Source organism: Gorilla gorilla, chromosome 21 (assembly GCF_029281585.2).
Source record: "Gorilla gorilla gorilla isolate KB3781 chromosome 21, NHGRI_mGorGor1-v2.1_pri, whole genome shotgun sequence".
NCBI classification, from domain to species: Eukaryota; Metazoa; Chordata; class Mammalia; order Primates; family Hominidae; genus Gorilla; species Gorilla gorilla.
Genome location: NC_073245.2, coordinates 27,582,609 through 27,605,561, shown reverse-complemented (window position 1 = coordinate 27,605,561; position 22,953 = coordinate 27,582,609). Strand labels below are relative to the sequence as shown.

Here is a 22,953-nt window from a genome sequence, read left to right as displayed (position 1 = left end):
TTCACCAGAGGGAGTTGTGACTTTTTTTTTTTTTTTTTTTTTGAGACAAGGTCTTGCTCTGTCATCCAGGCTGGAGTACAGTGGCACGATCTCAGCTCACCTCCTGGGCTCAAGTGATCCTCCCACCTCGGCATGCAAAGTAGCTGGGACTACTGGCGTGCGCCACCACACCCGGCTAATTTTGTTTACTTTTAGTAGATGAGATCCCACTGTGTTGCCCACGCTGATTGTCAAACTCCTGGCCTCAAACTGTCCTCTTGCCTCGGCCTCCCAAAACGCTGGGATTACAGGAGTGAGCCACCACACTCAGCCAACCTTAACTCTTATTAATTATTGGAAATACCCAAACCTCAATGCCTTACCCCATATGGAAGGCAAAATCCTGTATTCCCAATTCACACATGAAAATTACACGAGAGATAAGTCAAAAATGCTTCCTTTATTACATAAAGCCAATACTGCTACTTCTAAGTTCAACTGTTTGTGCATCTCTATATCGTTCAAAGTGTTACCGTGATATTAACAATGACCGCTTCCAAGTGTCAGTGAACAGTGGCTCCCTGTGAGTGTCATCATGGTACCTCTCCCCATTGCACACAAGTCAACAAACTGCTCTAGAAAGTTAAGTTCTCCCAGGCCCAGAGTAAACATATACTCAATATTCTTCCATACTTTATTATACCATAAGAAGCAAACTTCTGAAGGAGATACAAAATTAAAGATACCACAGGTGTCCTAGCTTGTCAATATTGTTTTATCATTTTCATTAACAAAGCAGATTACAATGTAGCCCTAATTTGCATTATAATTAGTTGTTACAAGACACTGCACATTCTCCTGAAGACACACAATGATTTCCAAGATGCCAGGTCACTCTTCCAATCAGTGAATGGCGAGCTCACTGGCAGGTGCAGGGCTACTTCCTGTATTCCAATGATGTGCTTGAAATAGCGCTTTGCAAGATCAGCGTGGATTATGTGGACACAATTTTGAGGCAATCTCCATTACACATTTGGTAGAAGTAGAAGACTGCCTAACTTAATCTTACTATTAGTGTATTAGTGTTGTTATATTATGAAGACATATTATATTCCATTATTCTGCTTAGCTCAAGGAAGAATAAAGAATTTGGACCAAAATTATAACCAGATTATGAGCAATTTCCTAAGCAAAAGAAACAAAGTAAATGCTGAGGTTAATAAAGATGTAATAATTCTCTTCACATGGCCTTTACTGTTTTGTGAACTGTGTAATTTAAAATCCTGAGCTTAACAAAAATCTTTATAAATCAACTCATCAAAACAGGCATTTGGCCAATTAAGAATTTAATTTCACATCAATAAAACTTTAGACTTTAGATTTATTTAGGGCTGTTTGCATATGTTTATAGAATATTTAGTTTACTCTAAAAGATGACAAGACAGCTCCCCCTCAGTGAGACCCTGGCCTAAATATATTTGCTTTATTTATATAGCAAGAGGATAACATTAAACATGGAAGCTTTCAATTTGTGGCACTGAATAATCTACACGGGGCATCCTTCAAAGGCTACAATTAAGGATCCACCTAACTTTTCAGCAATACAAGCCCGATTGAGATCTTCTGGTCCATTTGCTTGACATTCATGTTTTATGCCTAGAGAGGAAAAACAACACTTCTATTTAGAATTATGGCAGCAGTTTACCTCTTTCTTTAAGATAACCAAACTTTTAAAAGACCAGTTCTAATCGGGATAAACTGGGGTATATACAAACACGGAATACTACACAGTAACGAGAATAAATAATTGTAACTACATGCATCAAGATAGATGGGCCTCACAAACAGCATTCACTGAAAGAATCCAGATTTAAAATGCATATATTCTATTATATATATAGGTATAGCATACAAAATCAGCCCACGCTAACTTACGCTGTTAGAAGCCAGGGTGCTGGCTACTTTGAGGAGGAAGGGGTAGGCAGAAGTGCTATGAATTGAAGGGAACAGCACCAGGGAGGCTTCTGGGGTGCTGGTCATTAGATTAAGAAATAACCATTATGTTCACTCTGAAAAATTCAACACATTCTACAATAATTTGTGACATACACTTTTCTAAAGATATGTTGTACTTTGCTAAAAAGCTAAAAGGCAGGTCCAGTAAGAAAATTTTCTTGGTTTTTAAAACATAAAAATACAAATGATTTTTGATTGCACAGTTGATTTTGTCAACTGTATTGAAAAGTAAACAGCTGGCTCTTCAATGGTATTACACTACACATTTATGAAATCGATCACAATGAAAACTATATGAAATATGTTACTGATTGCTTTCTTAGAACAATTACACTACCACAATGCAAAAACGAGCTCAATTATGGATTACATACAGTAGCTTCTCTGTAAATAGCCACTGTCTTTTAAATAGCTGCATGGTTATTCCCATCATTTAAAGACCATTATTTCTCAAGCTGCTGAAAGCACAGCAGGTCAGCTTTTGAACTACTCAGGGCTGATCTGAGAAAGCCAGTGGATGCTTTCATTAGAAAAAAGGCAGCATGGTCACTATCTTTTTTTTTTTTTTTTGAGACAGAGTTTTGCTCTTATTGCCCTGGCTGGAGTGCAATGGTGCGATCTCAGCTCACTGCAACCTCTGCCTCTTGGGTTCAAGCATTCTTCCTGCTTCAGCCTCCCAAGTAGCTGGGATTACAGGCATGTGCCACCACGCCCGGCTAATTTTTTTTTTGGTATTTTTAGTAGAGACAGGGTTTCACCATGTTGGTCAGGCTGGTCTCGAACTCCTGACCTCAGGTGATCCACCTGTCTTGGCCTCCCAAAGTGCTGGGATTACAGGCGTGAGCCACCACACCCGGCCGGCCACTATCTTTTAGTATCACCAAATCAAGTGTGCAAAGCAATTCCCTTTACTGAAAGGCAATGCAGAATAAAGATAATAAGGAATCCACTGTGAACCTTTTGGTTGGGCTGGGAAAGTGTTGAAGCTAAAGGATTTAAAAGTGTCAGTTAGCAACCCAGTGACACACTTCTGGGGGGTGCCAAACATCAAACCAAATGCACGAAGAACCTGACCCGGCAATAAACTATGCAGCAGCAAGGCTCGGGAAAGGAAGCAAGAAATTTTTTTTCCGAACTAAGTAAAACAGGCTAGGGCAAACCTGTTCTACCATGAAAATATAAAAAACCAGTGCCAGTAAAACGAACAAAACAAAATCAACATCAGGCCAAGCCCTTGTGACCTTGGCTCACTCAGCTGTTTGGAAATAGCCATGGCAGGAAGGTGGCAGGGCAAACTCTTAAACTAAAACTCACACGAGACCAAGTCTCCCCTTCTACAGCTGAGAGAATCAAGGCCCATGGAGGTTAAGCAGTTCTGGCCAAGGCCACACAGCAGTTAGACAGGCTTCGCCCTCAGTGCAGGCCTTTGGGCACTTGCCCCATGCACGTTCTTTCCATCATACCAACATTTTCTCCTGGCTGAAGTCTGCCCAGGCCATCTCATCAGGATCCCAATCACCCAGTGGCAAGTCAAATACAACTGACCAGCTCAGGAGGGGGTGCACTTTCCTTGGGACACAGATGAATTAATTACCTAAAACCATGCCATTCAACAGTAAAGCTGGAGAAAAGAGCATCCTTTCTCATTTAGGTACATTTCCTTTTTGCAACTTTATTATAACAACTACATTCAAAGGCAAGAGCAAATTTACTATTATGTCCAATGTTAAACAATCAGTCTCCACCTCCTACGTGAGAAAACTGGTAGCACCTCAAACTAGTTTAAAACCAGCCTGAATAAACGATATATATAGACAATGTCAAGGGTATAGTTATTAAACACAGGCTGGGCAGACCCAGAGCAACCAGCACAAAGCAGAAGACACATGGAAAGCCAAATTCAGTCTTCTGCTTTTCTCAAAACAAGTAACACTTCTCCCTTGTGCCCGAAGCTCTGCAAAAAAAAATAAGGTGCTTCTCAGAAAAGGTGCTGCCCCATTCTGAGTGTTCACCATACCTCTACATATTCAGAGGTCATCTAGAACATACCTTGAAATTTCTTTTTAATTGCATCCTTGGAGCTTGCATAGATCATTTTACTTTTCAGAGGTGCTAGTTCTGGTGCCCTAGGATAGATGCCAAAAATGAAAAAAGTGGTTTAGAGAAAGTATAACTTGCAACTTGTTAAACATTTGCTTGTGTAAACATTTGCGGAGAATCCTCAGACTCTCCTGAGATATTTTTTCTTAACTGCACATTTTTTCTACCTCCCCAGCAGCTCAGAGAGGAAATGCTACAGATAGGCATATGTAGAATCACTCAGGTTGACCAGGGTGGGAAAAAAGAAGAGAATCACTGGTGGCAAAAGACAATCATCAATTAAAAATCAGATTACAGTGGCCATAATGAAAGAACCAACACTGAGTACTTCACTGTATAACCCAATTCTTTTTCTTCGGAATATTTTTCATTATTATTAATAAGGGATTGGATTCAGGCTAATATTTACACAAGGTTTTTGACAGTTTTTCTAGTTGGAAAAAAGTTTTAAAATACATAAAAGCACAGAGAATAATCCGTAAGTACGTGTGACCCAGAATTAAATGCTAATATTTTGGCACCTTTGCTTCAGATTCTTTTCTAAAAAAGAATAAATCAAAAACTTAAAAAAAAGGAAAAAAAAGAATAAATTACAAATAAAAGTCCTTTTCTTAGACTTCCCCAGTCCCTTCATCTATTCCAATAGCAGGTTTTGATCCCAAAGGTACTTGTTTTCCTAGTCTAACATAACAATACATGTTTAATTATAGATCTGGACGTCCATGTTTCAATAATTCTCTGGAAAAAAATATTAAATCCACTTGTATAATCTCATGATTCTAAAGATTTCTAAATGGCAACTCACCAATAATTATGTCTTAACTGTCAATATTATTACTATCTTTTTATATTTATAACATTGGAGCGCGTTCTCCCTCTTGAAGGGAAGCGTGTTAGAAGCACAGCATATGCGTCACAGCACCTTCAGCAGCAACACTGAAGAATAAGTATGATTAGTAATGGACAGAAACCCTCCCACTCAGACTGCTTGCACGGAGGTCCTTCTTTCCTCTGTACGCCAACCCATAGGCCCACCTCCATGCCACACTGCTAAAATATCACAGAGAAGATGCAGTACAGTAAGTCCACATTTAACATTGTCAATCAGTTCTTGGAGCCTGTGACTTAAAACAAAATGACATATACCAAAACCAGTATTTTTTTTTTCTCAATGTTACAACAAAACTACATTGAAAGAAATGACATTATTTGAGGACCTGGTGTATGTTGTTTTGCTTAAAGTTGTAGTTTCCAAGAGCCTACTGGAGGTCATTAAGATATTACTGTATAGCTAAATACTTCTGAGCATTTAATAATTCCATTTAGCTGCCATATTTCCAGGACATTCAACAGCCATGAGCACTGGCATGTGGACCTCACCTAGTGTACCCCTTACCCTAGTGAGCAGAGATTCCATTCTTGGGAAAAAGGGCAGTCTGTCTCTCAGAGGCTTATTTCTCCCAATCCTAAGGTCCAGTGAAGGAGGCAGAGCCATCACAACCTCAGGACTGGCAGATGTTTGAGCTACAGGGTGGGTACTTTTTATTTTTTATTTTTTTGAGGCGGTGTTTCGCTCTGTCACCCAGGCTGGAGTGCAGTGGCGCGATCTCGGCTCACTGCAACCTCTGCCTCCCAGATTCAAGCGATTCTCCTGCCTCAGCCTCCCGAGTAGCTGGGACTGCAGGCATGTGCCACTATGCCCAGTTAATTTTAGTAGAGATGGGGTTTCACCACGTTGGTTGGCCAGGATGGTCTCGATCTCTTGACCTCGTGATCTGCCCACCTCCACCTCCCAAAGTGCTGAGATTACAGGCATGAGTCACTGCGCCCAGCAGAGTGGGTACTTTTCTTATGAAAATAGGTCAGAAACATAAAAAAGCATCAGCTGTTCTGATTTTATTCTAACCAAATTGTTAAACTACTTTAAGAGCTGCTCCCTGGGCCATGGGCGGAGCTTGTTATAGAAAATGCCTTTAATAAGGTTCTACCTTTTCTTAAGTAATAGCCTAACAGTGCAAAATAAACCACTACACTAACACTAAATTTCCTTTTCTTCTATTATTTTCCACATTTAAAAAAATAAGAATGCACACTTTTCATAATTACAAAATACATAAAAAGCAGAAAAAATACCTGCAAATTAAGGAAATACCGACCAATTTAAAAGCCTAAACCATTAGCTGGCCTGCCTGCCACTCAGCTGTGAATGCCAGAAGAGCAGGGACTTAACCTGTTTTATTCACAGCTGTTTTCCCAGGCCCTAACACAATAGCTGGCGTGTAGTAGAAATAAAGTTCAATAAATGCACCTTCATTCAAATCCCTGTTAATTTTCAGTCTTATGTGCCAGCTTCAATGGACTCTAAGCTGCCTGAATACATGCACCCTGACCTCATATTTGCATTCCTCACAGCAACTTGGTTTAATCAAGTGCAGTAAAAGCTTACTGAAATAGAAGTGAGGTGTGACCTCGAGTTATCTTCCTTTTTAAACCACAATCCTCTGCATCTCCTACTCCCATATCCCTTTTACACTCCAAGCTATTGATGGCACATAGCTAAAAGCTAAGTCCCTCCCTGCCTTGCCCTGACTCAGGCTAAAGTATCAAGGGAATCCTTGCCCCTCTAAAAAAAAAAAAAAAAAAAAAAAAAATCAGGTGGTGTTACCATTTCTCCCTTCCCTTGGAAACTAAAGAATTCTACTCCTGGCCATATCAAGGAATGCAGTATAATATTCAATAAATGAGGTATCCAGGTGTAACTTTTTTCTAAAGCTTCATCTCAAATACCGACTTGCCTGAAAAGACCAGAATAACTAAACAACATTTCAAGAAAAAGGCCATAAAAATAACTTTATAGCACTGTTTCACTATCTAGAGTAACACTGCCCAACAGAGTTTTCTGCAATGATGGAAATGTTCTGTATCTGTGCTACTCAATAAGGTGGCCACTAGTCAGATGTGGCTACTGAGCATTTGAAATGTGCTAATTCATTCAGCTAACAAACTGAATTTTTAATTTTAAATAATTTAAATAGCCACATGTGGCTAGTGACTACACTACTAAACAGTGCAATTGTAGAGCAAATTATAGCAGGGAGGGAAGGGTACCAATTTCTTCAAAAGTAGCAGACCACAGAGGCACAAGGAAGGGGTGTAATTTAAAAGAGTAGAAGGCTGGTTCCTGGCATGGCTCGTTGGGAAAGTAGGGTTTTGGCTTATAAGTAAGAAAGTTAAAAGAAGTAGGAAATTTTAGCTTATAAAAGCAGTACATTCAGAGGATGCCTCCTGTCCTTTCCCCATTAAAAAAAAAAAAATTACTGAGAGTCACATAACAAGTAGATAGAAAATAGTCAAAATTTAGTTTGGGTCCCATAAACATCAGCCCTGGTAACATTATGAAACCTGTAAACAAAAATTAAATGACAACAACTGCAAATAGTTTGAATAAAAATTACTTTGGTGCTGGAACTGGTTTTCCCGAGTGCTAACAAAATGAGTTTTACAGAGGCTCAATATTTCTAACATGCTTACCACAAAAAAAACATCAACTCTTCTTTTCTGGATTCTTTTGTTTCAAAGCTTGCATCATACAAAGCATAGCGACAATCTTTTTCAGGAAGCATTCCCACAAAATGCTTGAAAGGATCAGTTATGGTTACACCAACATCTCCAACCAAGATCTCTTTGCCTTCTTCTACAATGATGCACTTTTTGTCTGCACTGAGACAAAAAATGACAGCCTTCTTTCTTTTCTTGATTTCTTCTGGTGTGGAGCATTTACGAACTTTCATGTCATAAAAAATGCGACATACTTCATCAGCTACTTGCACTCCTGAGGCCTATGATGAAAAAATACATGAGAAAAAGACTTATAATTTTTATTGTGCCAAACATAAAATAATAAATTCTGCTTATAGATTGGCATATATTCAACATTTTAAAGGTATATCATCTAATTAAAAAACTAGAAATTTGAGCTGTAATCACTACTAATTTTAGACATCAAACTTTTTAAAAGATCACAAATATATGCCATTCCTCACTACTGCACAGGGGTAAGGAAACATGCAACTATAGCAGCCTCTCCTACCCTAGAACCTTAAAAGAAGTGTTTCCTAAGGTGCTGGGTTATTTTCTCCTTATACAGGTTGCTTAGAGCCTTGACCACAGGCAGATCTTCTTCCCAGTAAGTATATTCATGATACCTAAAATTCCTTTTGTAATACACAGTAGCTGGTCATAGCTGCTAGACTGGGAAATTTCCATCCCTACAGCATCTCTTTCTCTAATAAAAAAAAAAGATTTATTAAGAGGTCTTTGCTCTACTCACATTTCAAAATTATGTGATCAATATTCAGTATTAGTCACACTTGCCATTAAAATTTCACTTAAAAATTCCAAATTTTAAACTGATTAGAATAAATAAGAAAATGTCTACTGCTATAATAAAGAGGGTAGCTTAATTAGGGATTACACTGACCAGAAAAATAACCTTTCGCTATGTTATACTTGCTATTGTTGGCTGAAGGACAGTTCAACAAAATCTTGATAGCACAAGATCTTAAACCAGTTTTTAATTTTTTCATCTTGAGGAATGTGCTATTTACATTAACTTTATTATATCCATAATTGTTAATGCCTCATTAACTACTTTGTTTTGCATGTTAGCTTTTCTAAAGCAAGAATTATAAAGCTCAACAAGAGATGCCCAGGAGGCTCTGCCAGTCATGGTTGAACAGCACTGGAGGATGATCAGACTAAGGGAAGAATGTAGACAATCAAATGTGTGATTGCAGGAGATGTGGCTGTAGACAAAGCCTGCTTCCCCATCAGTTATACAACAAATGCCTTTCCTAAGGAGTGTATGCCCAATGTCTTTGACAACTACAGCACCCAGACATCTGTGGATGGCCAAATCATCAGCCTGAACCTGTGGGACACCACTGGCCAAGAGGAGGAATATGAGCAACTGTGACTGTTCTCCTATCCCCAGACCAATATCTTTGTCATTTGTTTTTCCATTGGCAACTCATCCTCTTATGCCAATGTGAGGCATAAGTGGTACCCAGAGGTCTCCCATCATTGCCTCAATGTATCTGTTATGCTGGTAGGCACCAAAAGGGACCTGTGGAGTGACCATGAGACAGTGAAGAAGCTGAAGGAGCAGAGCCAAGTGCCAATGACTCCTCAGCAAGGCCCTTCCCTGGCTAAGCAGGTGGGAGCTGTGAAGTATCTGGAATGTTCAGCCATGATGCAGGATGGGGTGCATGAGAGATGGGGTCTCGTTATGTTGCCCAGGCTGGAGCCTAGTGGCTATTAACAGGAATGATCATAGCACACTACAGCCTTGAACTCCTAAAATTGGGCAGTCCTCCTGCCTTGGCTTCCCAGATAGCCAGGGCTGCAGGTACATGACAAAGCGGCTGGTTACTTCATTCTTTTTACTGTTGAATAATGTTCCATTGTTTGGATATCCCACATTTCCTTATCTATTCATCAGTTGATAGACATTTGGGTTGTTTCCACTTTTTGACTATTAACACTGCTATAAACACTCGTGTACAAGGTTTTGTGTGGGCATGTTTTTAATTCTCTTGGGTAGAAAACTAGGAGTGGAATTGTTGGGTCATATGGTCAATTTATGTAAAACCATGCTTTGAGTCAAGAATGGTGTCTTTAGGCTGGGTAGTGGCTATGCCTGTAGTCTCAGCACTTTAGAGGGAGAGGGCAGGAAGATCACTTGAGTTCAGGCGTTTGAGACCAGTGTGGGCAACATAGGGAGACCGTGCCTCTAAAATTTTTTTAATAAAAAGGGAAAAATGAATCATAAGCAATAGAATTTAAATACTAAGCAATGGAAAAATATTAATGATACCCAAATGTCAAATCATTTAAGAAATAAAAATGCACATAAGATGAAGATAACCAACAGAATGAGAGAAAACATCCAAAAATCCTACAAGGAACTTGTCAGAATAAAGAACCCTTACCACTCAATTATAAAAAAAGGCAAATACTTCAATTAAAAAACACTTTTAAAGGATTTAAATAGACAGTTCTCCAAAGATGTAGAAATGGTTAATAAGGACGTGGAAAAAATGCTCAACATCAATAGTGATTAGGGAAAAGCAAATCAAAACCATAATGAGATACCTCTTCACTTCAAAACCATAATGAGTCACCCACTAGGAGGGCTAAAATAAAAAAGATGGACAACAACAAATGTTTGTGGGGCCATGGAGAACTTGGAACCCTGATATGCTACTGTAGAACTGTAAAAAGGGTACAGCTGCTTTGGCAAACAGTTTGGCAGTTCCTCAAAAAGTTAAAGTTAACACCTGACCTAGGAATTCCACTCTTAGGTATATATACTCAAGAGAAATGAAAATGTGTCCATACCAACACCTGTACACAAATGTTCATAGCAACATTATTCAAAATAGACCAAAAGTGAAAACAATCTTAAGTCCATTTAGTGATGAATAGATTTTTAAGATGTAGTATATCCACACAATGGAATATTTCTTGGCCATTAAAAAAGAGGTACTGATACATGCTACAACAAGGATGAACCTTGACAAACACTGTACTAAGTGAAAGAAGCCAGACAGAAAAGGGCACCTATTGCATGATTCTATTTATAAGCAATGTTCAAATTGGGTAAAATCAACAGACAGAAGGTAGATTAGTGGTTTCCAGAGGTTGAGAAAAAACGGGAATGGGGAGTGACTGCTAATGAGTATGGGTTCCTTTCTGAAGTAATGAAAATGTTCTGGAAGTTGACAGGAGTGATGCATACACAACTGTGAATATACTGAAAAACCACTGAATTGAACTGTACACTTTGTGATACGTGAATTATACCTCAATAAAGTTATTACAACAAATACCATGTGTTCTCACTTAGAAATAGGAACTAAATAATGTGTACACCTGGACAGAGTGTGAAATAACAGACAATGGAGAGCTGGGGGAGGATGAGAAATTAATTAATGGGTAGAATGTATGTTATTTGGGTGATGGATACCCTAAAAGATCTGGCTTCACTGCTACCATCCATGCATGTAGCAAAATGACACTTGTACCCCCATACATTTATACAAACAAATAAAAATAAAGTTGTCACTTTAAAACGCATGCAAGAATTCTGGGAGAAAGACACTAAGATCCTAGCATTTACTTAATATTAAGGTAACTGGGCTATTTCATCATCTCATTCATTAAAGATCTCTAAATAACATACTCCAATGCCATCTACTCCACATTTTCTGTTCATAAATGAACATTCACTCTAATAAAGTGGCAGAAACAGAAAATTAGGACTAGAAAACTCATAAGTACACAATATTATCACATTCCTAATTTTAAAAAGCACTTTTCTTAAACCTTTTACTGCTTTAGGAGTAGCATTTTTCTGATCTTTACAACGTATCTTATGTTAAACAAGTTAAGAATCTTCATTTTGCAACAGATGAATAAAATGTTCAAAGCAACAAAAATTGAAGAACTAGAAACAGATCCCAATCCCTCTAACTCCCTAGTCCATAATGTTGAAGTCACATTTGACCCAACAAGCAATTTCTAAAAGCAGGAAGGCAACATCTAAAGCCTTATATTCAATCAACCCATCTTTAAATACATCAATCAATATCTAAGCATCTCAAACATTCTAAATTCTGATTTGTAAATTAAATCAATGATGTACTAGTAATCAAAAACAAAGTAAATGTGCATTCTGCAATTATAAAACAGATAAATCTCAGCCAAATCTGGCTGTAACTTACAAGCTCCTTAAAAGCCTCAGTAAGGAAGAATTTTGTCTTTTTTTCTATCAGAAGTGATGTCTGTGGAGGTTTCTTATACCATTAGACACTTGTGCTTGAGGAAATTAACACTGAATACTGTGAAGGAGAAACTGGCACAGAAACTGGAAGCAGAAAACCAATTTTGACACAATTACAAATATTCAGAGAAGAAAGCTCTGAACTACAGCAGTGAGGTTAAAAACAGAAAAATTCAAGGACATGTCAAAGTCAAACCAATATAGCTGAATGAGACACAAAAGAGTGGTATCAGAGAAGCCCCAGGATTCTCTCGATTAGTGACTAGACTGCGATATATGAACAGAAAAGGAAATATGGCACAGTACAATACATCCACTCTGAAGACTGTGCAAGACATCTAGGTAGAGATGACCAGACAGCGGCAGAAATATGAGCACGGATCTCACTGGAAGGCTTCACCTAATCCATATTTTGGACTAGCCCACACCATGGGGTCACCAACATTAAGCAGCAAAAGAAAAACCAATCTAGTTTCTCACCACTGAGTACTTAAAAATTAAAAAGAGAAACCCATCAAGGACACTAAAAAGAGGTAATCAGAAAACTAAGAAGAAAAAGTAAGAAGGAAGAAAGCAGCATCTTAGAAGCAAGGGAGAATATTTTGAGGAGGAAAGTCATCAACAGCCAATTCTGCAGTATTTCAGAGAATGAAAACAGACCGCTGGGCTTGGCAATTGGGCCTCTGAACATTTCAACAGATGGGAGAAATGGGACAGAAGTCAACCATAATGGACTGGGGACCCATGGGGAATTGAAGAGGTAACGACAGAAAACGTAAGATGGTTAACAACGAAGAAAAAAGGGAAGACTGAATGCTACTTCATGCAAGTTGTCTTATGACTGGGGAGATGTAACTGTTCTAGATATTTAAGAACTTGAAGTAATAAAGAGGAAGAGCCAAAAGGTTAAAAAAAAATTAAAACATACACTGAGTACTTACTATTGCTAGACACTTCTAAATCACAACAATTCTATGAGACAGCTACTATCACTATTTGCATCTTAAAGATGCAAATTTTTCTACTGAGGCATAGCAAAATTAAATAACTTGCCCAGGGTCACAGAGTAAACAATAGAGGAACTGGGATTTGAACTCTGGCAATTTGGCTCCAGAGGAGATTTTTTTTTTTTTTTTCCAGATGGACGTTCGCTCTTGTCATCCAGGCTGGAGTGCAATGGCACAATCTCGGCTCACTGCAACCTCTGCCTCCTGGGTTCAAGCAATTCCAGAGGAGATAATCTTAATCACTCATACAATTAACAATATCAGAGATCTAAAGAAATGGATAAGATCCACAGCACAGATGGGAGAGTTAGCCTAAGAAAAAGACACACATTTTTTTCTCTGAAACAGGGAGGAAGGGAAAATGATAGTTTTGAGGTGGAAGGAAGATACACTGCCAAAAATTGTGTCGGAAAGATTCTATTTTCTCTGTGAAGTATAAGGCAGGAGGGGTAGGATGGGTTTGAGGGCACTCCTCCAATCTACTACTACTAACAATTCAGAACAGCTATGACGGGGAGTTCCAAAAGGAACTACCTAAAGACAAGAAAAAGGGCTCTGGGGACCTCCAAAAGGTCAGCTGAGGTCAAGGGGTGGGGGTAGTAGGACGATGCAGTGGAAAGCAGAGGCTGATGGCAGTGTGGAAGGAAAGGACGAACTCTGCATTCTTCCTCAGAGAGTTTACCCAAGCTCAAGCTTTCAATCATCTAAGCCAAAACTTAGTTCAGACTTCTGCTCTTCTGAGCTTCTAGTCTTTACATTCAATTTCCTATCTCACATCTCCAGTTGTGTGTCTCAAAGGCATGTGATGCACAATACGTCTAACATAAAAAACAAGCTGGTCCATTTCTAACCAGTCTTCCTTTCTCAGTAGCTATTACCACCCTCCTAGTCACATAAGGCTCCAAGCCTAAGAGATGTTCTTAGCAACTCCTCCATTATCTTACTCTTTGGATTTTCATCTTTCTCTGATACATTCATCTCATTTCACCCTCAGTCCAAGCTCCCATTGCCTCTTACCTGGACTGCAGTAACTCCTCAAGTGGCTGCAGAGGAGGGAGATTAGGATATGTATACATCATACTGTTTTCTCTTCTTGGCTGAACAGGAAAGACTGCATTCCCCAGCCTTCCTGGCAAGCTGAGTTGGCTGTATGACTGAGTTCTGAACAGCCAAGCTGGGCCCAGTTATGTAAACCACTTCCAGTCCTGGCCCTTTAAAAGTGATCTTTAAATACACTAAATACAGCTTTTTAGATGTGAATCCTACCACAATAAAATGATTTTTAAAACATCAAAAATTAAATAAAAGTTAAATAAAAGTGATCTTAAAGCTCTGTTTTCTCCCACCAAGATGACCTTGGTAAGCATACTTCATGATAGGAGAAGGCTGCCCAACCCTTCTGGACTCTGCGTGACAGAGACAAATCTTTACTGTGTTAAGTCACTGAGATTTTGAATTTAATTTGTTATTGCGGTTCTAATACAACAAGACTGCCCATACCAACTGCCCATCACCTTTACCCTCCAATTCATCCTCTACATAAACATGAATCTGATCACCATACTTAAAACAGTCCAGTGGCTTTCCATTGATCTGAAGGTAAAAAATAGCTATTTATTTATTTATTTATTTTTGAGATACGGTGTCACTTCGTCACCCAGGCTGGACTGCAGTGGCATGATCATAGCAAACTGCAGCCTCGCACTCCTGGGCTCAAGTGATCCTCCCACCTCAGCTTCCTGAGTACTGGGACTATAAGCACTTGCCACCATGCCCAGCTAATTTTTTAAATTTTTTTTGTAGAGACAAGATCCCACTATGTTGTCCAAGCTGGTCTCAAACTTCTGGCCTCAAACTATTGTCCTGCCTTGGCCTCCCAAAGTGCTGAGACTACAGGTATGAGCCACCACCCCCAGCCCAACAATGGGCTCCATTTGGCTGTACCTACCTCTTTAGCCTTATCTTATAGACCACACACTGCAATTTCACTACCCTGGCTTTCTTTCAGTCATTTGTATTTGCCATACTCCGGCCCACTTCAGGGCCTTTGCTCATACTATACACCCTGCCTAGATAGCACTTCCCTACAGTTCTTTGGCTAATACTCTTTAGATGTCAGATCAATTCTCACTACGCAGAAAAGTCTTCTGCATCAAAACCAGTATCACATGCTCCCATAAGATCATGTATCTCCACCACACAACACCTTCTACCACTTCAATGCTCTATCTTTAAAATTACTTAATATCATCTCCTTAAGGCCACAAGTTCTTAAAGACTGTAAGTTCCTTAAGATAAACGGTGTCTGTCTTATTCATTATTGTGTTACCCTGAAAAAAAAATCAAAGATCAGTCAGATGAATCATTAGTTTGACTTATGGAGAAGATAAGGACAGCACATATAAAGCTTCAATACTTGGTAGAATATACATTATTCCTTGATAAACTCCAGTGGAAGGGAATTTAAAGAAAGTAGCTTAAACAGAAAGACAGTTCATCAGGTAGAGTTTCATGCTGACTTAAAAGCACTCTAAAACAAGGGGACTGAAAGGATGAAAAGACTGCTCCTGACAAAGAGAACCCAGCAAATACAACATGAGAGGAGGATAAGGGAGAAGGAAACTGGAGACTCGCACCAGGTTGAGATGGAAAAGGCCTCCAACAGAAGGTTCAGGGGTTTGGAGACTGGATATTTTTAAAAAGAGTAAGAGGAACAGAGTTGTGCTTTGGGAAAATACATGAAGCCATGCATAAGAGAACAAGAAGAGGAAGAGAATTATAGTAGGCACTCCAGCTAAAAGGCTAATTCAGCAACCAAGGCAAGAGGTGCAAAAGGCCTTCACTAGGGTAGTGGCAGCAGTACTAAGGAGGAAGTGATGGGAACTGCATAGGTGCCATCAATTGTAGTTGACAATCACTGGACTGGGAGAGGGGAGGTGGAAAGGAAGGAGTCTGTATGGTGATCAGGAGGCTAATTAATAATGCCAAATGCTCACTTTCCTTAATTTCCCCACTGTGGTGGCTTTGATATTAGAGTAGTATGGCTCTTCATGACTAGTAACTAGTAGTATGGCTCTTCATGACTAGTAACACTATATACTAAATTTTGCCTGCAAAAATAATAAAAAACCCACAAGGTATAGTATATGTTAGATTTAATGAATATACTTAAATTTATTATACCATGGTTTACTTACCACATCCTTGAGATATGGTGAATATTAAAACCGAGATAAAAGAAATAAAGATTAAATAACCGGTTCCTAGTTTGTTTTTTTTTTTTTTTTTTGAGACAAGGTCTCTCTGTGTCACCCAGGCTGGAGTGCAGTGATGTGATCATGGCTCACTGCAGGAGCCCTGACCTCCTGGGCTCAAGCGATCCTCCCACCTCAGCCTCCTGAGTAGCTGGGACTAGAAGTGCATGCCACCACACCCAGCTAATTTTTGTATTTTTTTATAAAGATGGGGTTTTGCCATGTTGCCCAGACTGGTCTCGAACTCCTGGGCTCAAGTCATCTGCCTGCCTTGGCCTCCCAAAATGCTGGGATTACAGGCATGAGCCACCATGCCTGGCTGTAGTCCCTAGGTTCTTGATAATGATTTTTATACAGTAAAACTAAAACCATGAGGCAGACTGAGAAAGCATGGAATACTAACCCTAAAGCCTGGCCCAACACTGCCCAGGGCTCTGACCTTCTTCTAAACTCCATTCTCGTAGTGCCTGTGTATCTCCTCTCAATACGCTGGTAGCTCTCTTACGTCTTTGCCTCTAGTGGGTGAACTGAAAATCTGGGGTAAAGATTAGTAGATGGAAAGAAGATAATGATTAAAGTAACTGCAATTTATTAACATCTCAGAGACCAAAAGGAGATATCTTAAAGCACTAAAATCATGACAGTAACAATCCATCCCCATTCCTCTACTAACTAGCTATGTCACCTTAGGCAAGTCATTATCTCTGAATTAAATTTGTTCCTTTAACTGTACTTAGGGGAGTGGACTAGATCAGTTATTATCTAACTCTAATGTGCACAGGAATCACCTGCAGATTTTAAAGATTCTGATTCAGAATATCTGGGGTAGAGTCTGAGAGTCTGTATTTACACTAAGCTTCAGGTGATGATCACTAAGATTGCTCTGAAATTTCATGACAGAGAATAAAATCGTAGCTCATTGCTATATGGGCTTCTTTGCCTACAGGCAAAATTTTTATAATGAAGCAGTAGTGGTAAGAGTACTTTATTTTACCAGTATTAGTAGGTCCAAAGTCAAAGCATTTTTTGCGTGTGCCAAGGACTCCTGGCAAAGCCTATGGGCCCTTTCTGGAAATAGTGTTTCAAATAAAATAAAATATACAGGATTGCCCAAAAAAAAAAAAAGCCAATTATACTAAATAATAGTTTATCTATAATAATAGTTGAGAGTTCTTGTATTAATTTTGGATGATTTGTTATCACAAAGCAACATCATGGTGAATATTAAAACAAAAGTGGCTGTAACACCAATATACAGAATTATCTGCTTTACAGATATTTATTATCTTTTTACCTAAAAGAGCCTTTCCCATCAGTCCCATTCTTTTAGTATTTCCGTGGTTTTTTTGAGGGGGAAGGGGGACAGGGTCTTGCCCTGTTGCCCTAGCTGGAGTGCAGAGGCACATTCATGGCTCACTGCAGCCTCAATCTCCTGGGCTCAAGCGATCCTCTTACCTCAGCATCCAGAGTAGCTGGGACTACAGGCAAACACCACCACACCTGGCTAATTTTTTAACTTTTTTGTAGAAACAGGGTCTCTTTATGTTGCCCAGGCTGGTCTCTAACTCCTGGCCTCAAGTGATCCTCCTGCCTCAGCTTCCCAAAGTGCTGGGATTACAGGTGTGAGCCACCATGCCCAGCCCTAGTATTTCTCTAAAATGTTAGGTTATTAGATTTAATTGCTCATTTGTCAAGAAACCTAAACTTTATTTTTAAAAAAGCAAAATCAAATTGTTTTTACTTAAAAAATTTTCTAAGAGTTACTGATATTCAAGTACACAGTTTTAACAATAAAGACCATTAAAGGATACTCTGAACATAGCACCAAGTTTGCTGCACAAATGGGAAGGAAAATCTTGAGAGCAAAAATAGACTGCTATCATAACAAGAGCTTTGTGATTACCTTAAAAAGATATGTTATCCACAACTTCAGTTTCTCCATGTACCAGTGACCACTGGAGAACAGTTGCTCTTAGAGCTCCACCCCCATGTCAAAAAATAGCTGTTAAAAATATACTTCACTGCATTTTATCTCGCTTGACTACCAGTTTTTAACTTGTTCTCAAACCTGTCTGAGTCTCCTCTGGCACAGCTTTTGTGAAATAATGTTTCAGAGATTAAATCAATACATCTGAGGCCCTGCCTGCATACTTAAGAATCACTGTGTAAGCTTCTTTAAAAATGTTACTACTCACTCACAGAGGGAAGTAAATGTTACAAAGAATATGGAACACTGGGTATTTTACAGTTGCAAAGGACAGAACACAACTTAAAATAACAATCTCTCAATTCTAGCATAAGGATAGTAACCTTTGAAATGTGAGCATTAAATTTTTATAATTTGATTTTTGTAAATAACTGAACCAGTCCAAAAGCTAAATGCAATGATAGCTTACAGCAGTCCCTCCTAAACCAAAAAAAAATCAGAAACGGTGGTCTTTTTCCGTACTACTAAACTCAAGACAGACACCTGACCTTGGCTACATAATTAATGACAACTAAACTTCACATGATCCTTATTATTAATAGAGAAAACACGATGAAAGCTATTTTAACTACCTCAGAAAATTATTAATTAAAAAATTTTTTTCTAAAGTAAAGTCTGAAATATTTGAATGTAGGATACTGCAGACAAATACTCAAATTTTCAATAGCAAATTTTCAAACTGGCAAAAATGTCATCAGCATCTTAATCTACCTACTTCTACCAACTTCTCAAAGGAGTTAGGGAGTTAAAAACTGGGTTCACGATTCTACTTTATTTATACCATGCCTTGCACAAGGGCCAATAGAAACAGAATGACTAATGACAAAATATTTGGGCTTTTGGCTGCTATAATTGATGCCTCTGAACAATAATGCTGAGACAATAAATAAAATGAGAGTGACAAGTTCTTCAGCACATTTCTGCTTCACAGAAGTGTTCAGGGCCTCACAGGTCCTACATTAAGATGCGGAACTTGGCTAGGCGCTGCGGCTCACGCCTGTAATCCCAAAATTTTGGGAGCCTGAGATAGGCAGATCACCTGAGGTCAGCAGAGCAGCCTGGCTAACATGGTGAAACCCCGTGTCTACTAAAAATACAAAAATTAGCCGAGCATGGTGGTGTGTGCCTGTAATCCCAGCTACTCAAAGAGGCTGAGGCAGGAGAATCACTTGAACCTGGGAGGCGAAGGTTGCAGTGAGCAGAGATCACACCACTGCACTCCAGCCTGGGTGACACAGCAAGATTGCCTCAAAAAAAAAAGTAGGGGGAGGGAGGGTTAGGGGTTGAATATATACATCTCCCTACCAAAACTCTACTTAAAGTATAAAAATGGGATTAAAAAGAAAAAGAACATAAGTCCACCAGGACAAGAAGAGAAGAAATATGGAAGTTCAAATAAGGAAGAATGAGTGAAATGGGTCTGAGAAGCAAAGATCCCTAGACTCCCTCCTGAACGCCATCCTGCTGCCAGCCCCTTACCCCTGGAATTCTGGAGTTTATTCTCTGGAGAAGGTAAACAGTAGTTCTGGAGTAGTCAGAGGATACAGGTGACCATATGTAAATGAGTGCTGAAACACTCTCCCCACCACCACCACCATCTTGAAGTCATGCCTTACTAAATCCTTCGTCCCACTGTTCTAGAGAGCCGTGCTGTCCAACAGAACTTTCTGTGATGATACAAATGTTCCTTCTTTTTGAGACAGAGTCTCGCTCTGTTGCCCAGGCTGGAGTGCAGCGGCGCGATCTCAGCTCACTGCAAGCTCTGCCTCCTGGGTTCACGCCATTCTCCTGCCTCAGCCTCCCAAGTAGCTGGGACTACAGGCGCCCACCACCATACCCGGCTAATTTTTTTTGTATTTTTAGTAGAGATGGGGTTTCACCATGTTAGCCAGGATGGTCTCGATCTCCTGACCTTGTGATCCGCCCGCCTCGGCCTCCCAAAGTGCTGGGATTACAGGCGTGAGCAACCGTGCCCAGCCAAATGTTCCTTTTTATTCCCCTCAATTTAGAGTTTATTTTGCCAAGGTTAAGGACATGCTGATGACATAGCCTTAGGCGGTCCTGAGAACATGTGCCCAAGGTGGTTGTGTGACAGACTGATTTTACACATTTTAGGGGGGGCAGAAGTTACAAGCAGGCATCAATCAATAGAGGTAAAGTGTACATTGGTTAAGTCTGGAAAGGTGGGATAACTCAAACAGGGGATTCCAGGACATAGGTGAATTCTGTAAACCAAAAGTATCTGAGGTCTCAATCAAGTTAGAAATTTATTTTGCCAAGGTTTAGGACATGCCTAGAAGAAAAGAACCCAGAAGCACAGAAACAGTCTGTGGCCTATGCCTTTCTGCAAAGATGATTTTGAGGTCTTCAATATTTAAAGGGGAAACGTGCCTGGAGGGGAAAGAAGGAGGGTATGGTCGTACACTGTGCAAGAGAAAAAAAGCAAGTAGGGAACAGTACATTATGTACTGGTCTCGTGCTCAGTAAATCAGCATTTTACATAAGGTGAAGATGTCCCTTTTCTGCACTGTCTAATATGGTAATCACTACCAAGTGTGGCTACTGAATACTTGATGTGTGGCTAATAAAGCTGAAGAAATTTTAAACAGTTTGATATAAAGTAACACATAAAATTAACTCTGTTAATACCAAAGTAGTATGTCTGGAGTAAACAAATTTATTGACCATATTTCATAGTTTTCTGCCTCAGAAAACAATATATTATTTAGCTTGACTGATGCCTGCTGTCATCAGGAAACTCAGTTATCATGTACACAATGACAGACTAATGCCTCTAATATCAAAGTCACTCAAAGAGAAAAAAAGGAAAAAAAAAAAAAGAATAATGCCTCCAAGGGTAAAGGCTTCAATTCTAGTTTACTACAATTAACTATGGTTAACTATTTCTGAGGGCAAGGAAGAAATCTTGGGAGAAATTCAGATAAACTCTTTTTTTTTTTTTGAAGTACCTATTCCGAGTGTTAATTTGGAAAGAGTCAAAACAACCAAAATGAAGGATCATCATAAAGTTTCATACAAGAAGGCCTGACTTAACCAGGTGTGGTGGCACACGCCTGTAGTCCCAGCTACTCAGGTGATGAGGGAGGATCACTTGGGCCCAGGAGGTGGAGAATGCAGTGAGCCAAGATCACACCACTGCACTCCAGCCTGGGCAACAGAGCAAGACCCTGTCTCAAAAAAATAATAAGGACTTGACTTTAAGCAAAGACCTTAATTCTTACAGACGCCATAACAAGAGTTTTTTTTTTTTTTTTAATTCCTTGAGAAACAAAAGCCTAGTTATTGGGGAAGAAGTGAAATAATGGATTTAAAATATAAGGTTTATGTAACAGCAATAAAGATAACTTCATTGTATGTAACAATACTACACACAGGGCTATTTCTGATTTTACAATTAACTGGGAAAATTGAGCAAGTCAAATACTGAATATATACATATTTTTAAACTGGCTGTGTTATTCTCAAAAACAGAATTTGGAACATTTAACCTTAGAAGACCTTTTTAACCAGAGGAGAAAGTGTACCACAGGGTTGAATCAGACTTACTAAAATCCTGTAACTTGGGCAAGTCAGCTAACTTCTTTAATCCTCAGCTTCATCATCTGTAAAATGTGAATTATCATACTGCTAACTCAAAAGGACTGATTAAAACAACACACATAAGGCCTTCCATGCACTAAGCAAAGACTCTTACATTAACCAGAAAATCTAGTTAGAGCTTCTTTGACTCTTTCTAGTTAACAATGTGGCCAATTTTTATTGAAATCTTTGGGTAACAGAATGTTATGGATAAAGAAACCAAACAGCTTAAGACTGATTTGAAACAGTAATTTCCATTTGTTCTCTGATAATCAAAACTACGAATTAAAAACAAACCTAAGAATTTAATGTGTATCTCTTCTTTCTCCACATGACTATTAAGTGGTTAAACAGCAAAGCCATACCAACAGCAAAGAGAAGGGTAATAGTTCTCTTAACACAGTAAGATTCAATTACAATACCTCCTACCATTCTCCTAGGCACAACCATCACCTGCAGCTATAAATCAAAATCTGCAATGATGAAACTGGGGCCTATGAGGCAAGCCATAGGTTTTGTCCTAAAATATGTCCCTTTTCCTAGTATATACAGGCATACCTTGGAGACACTGCAAGTTCAATTCTAGACCATAGCAATAAAGCAAGTCACACAAATTTTTTGGTTTCCCTGTGCATATAAAGGTTATGTTTATACTATACTGTAGTCTATCAAGTGTGCAATAGTAAGTTCTATTAGTTTTATCTAAGGTAGAGAAAATGACTGTTTCAAGGATTTATGAGCATTAGAAAGAGGAAAAAAATCCTTCTAATATTCTGCCCCATCCTTAACTGAGACAAGAAAAAATTATATCTCTCCAGGGAGACCCTCTCTTGGGCGACCTGTTTTCTCAGCATAAGGAAGCTTTCTCTCTCTCTCTTTTCTTTTTTGCCTATTAAACTTTCTGCTCCTTAACCCAGAAAAATAAATACATAAATAAATAATAAAATAAAATATACCTCTCCACTGGGGAACGGAATAAAATTCAGCAATAAAATAGAATTGCTGAGGCACAAATGCTTTATGCTGAGTGAAAAGAAGCTAGACTCAAAGTGTATCAATGTACAGTTCCATTTACATGGCAAAGGTAAAACTATAGAGACAAAAAACAGATCAGTGGTTGTTGGGGATAGGAGGAGGGATTAATGAGGAATTTTCTGTGTGTGAAGG

General features: G+C 39.0%; 1 protein-coding gene across 1 annotated transcript in view; it reads right to left on the bottom strand.

Moving 5' to 3' along the window:
* Positions 1-420: 420 nt before the first annotated feature.
* DSTN (destrin, actin depolymerizing factor) overlaps positions 421-22,953 on the bottom strand; it is a 38,959-nt gene continuing 16,426 nt past the window's right edge. The window contains exons 2-4 of the mRNA XM_019016999.4: positions 7,627-7,934; positions 4,045-4,121; positions 421-1,635 (exon numbers count right to left, since the gene is read on the bottom strand). Of these exons, the coding sequence (XP_018872544.1) occupies positions 1,526-1,635; positions 4,045-4,121; positions 7,627-7,934 (495 nt within the window). The 3' untranslated portion in view covers positions 421-1,525. The remainder of the gene's footprint in view (positions 1,636-4,044; positions 4,122-7,626; positions 7,935-22,953) is intronic.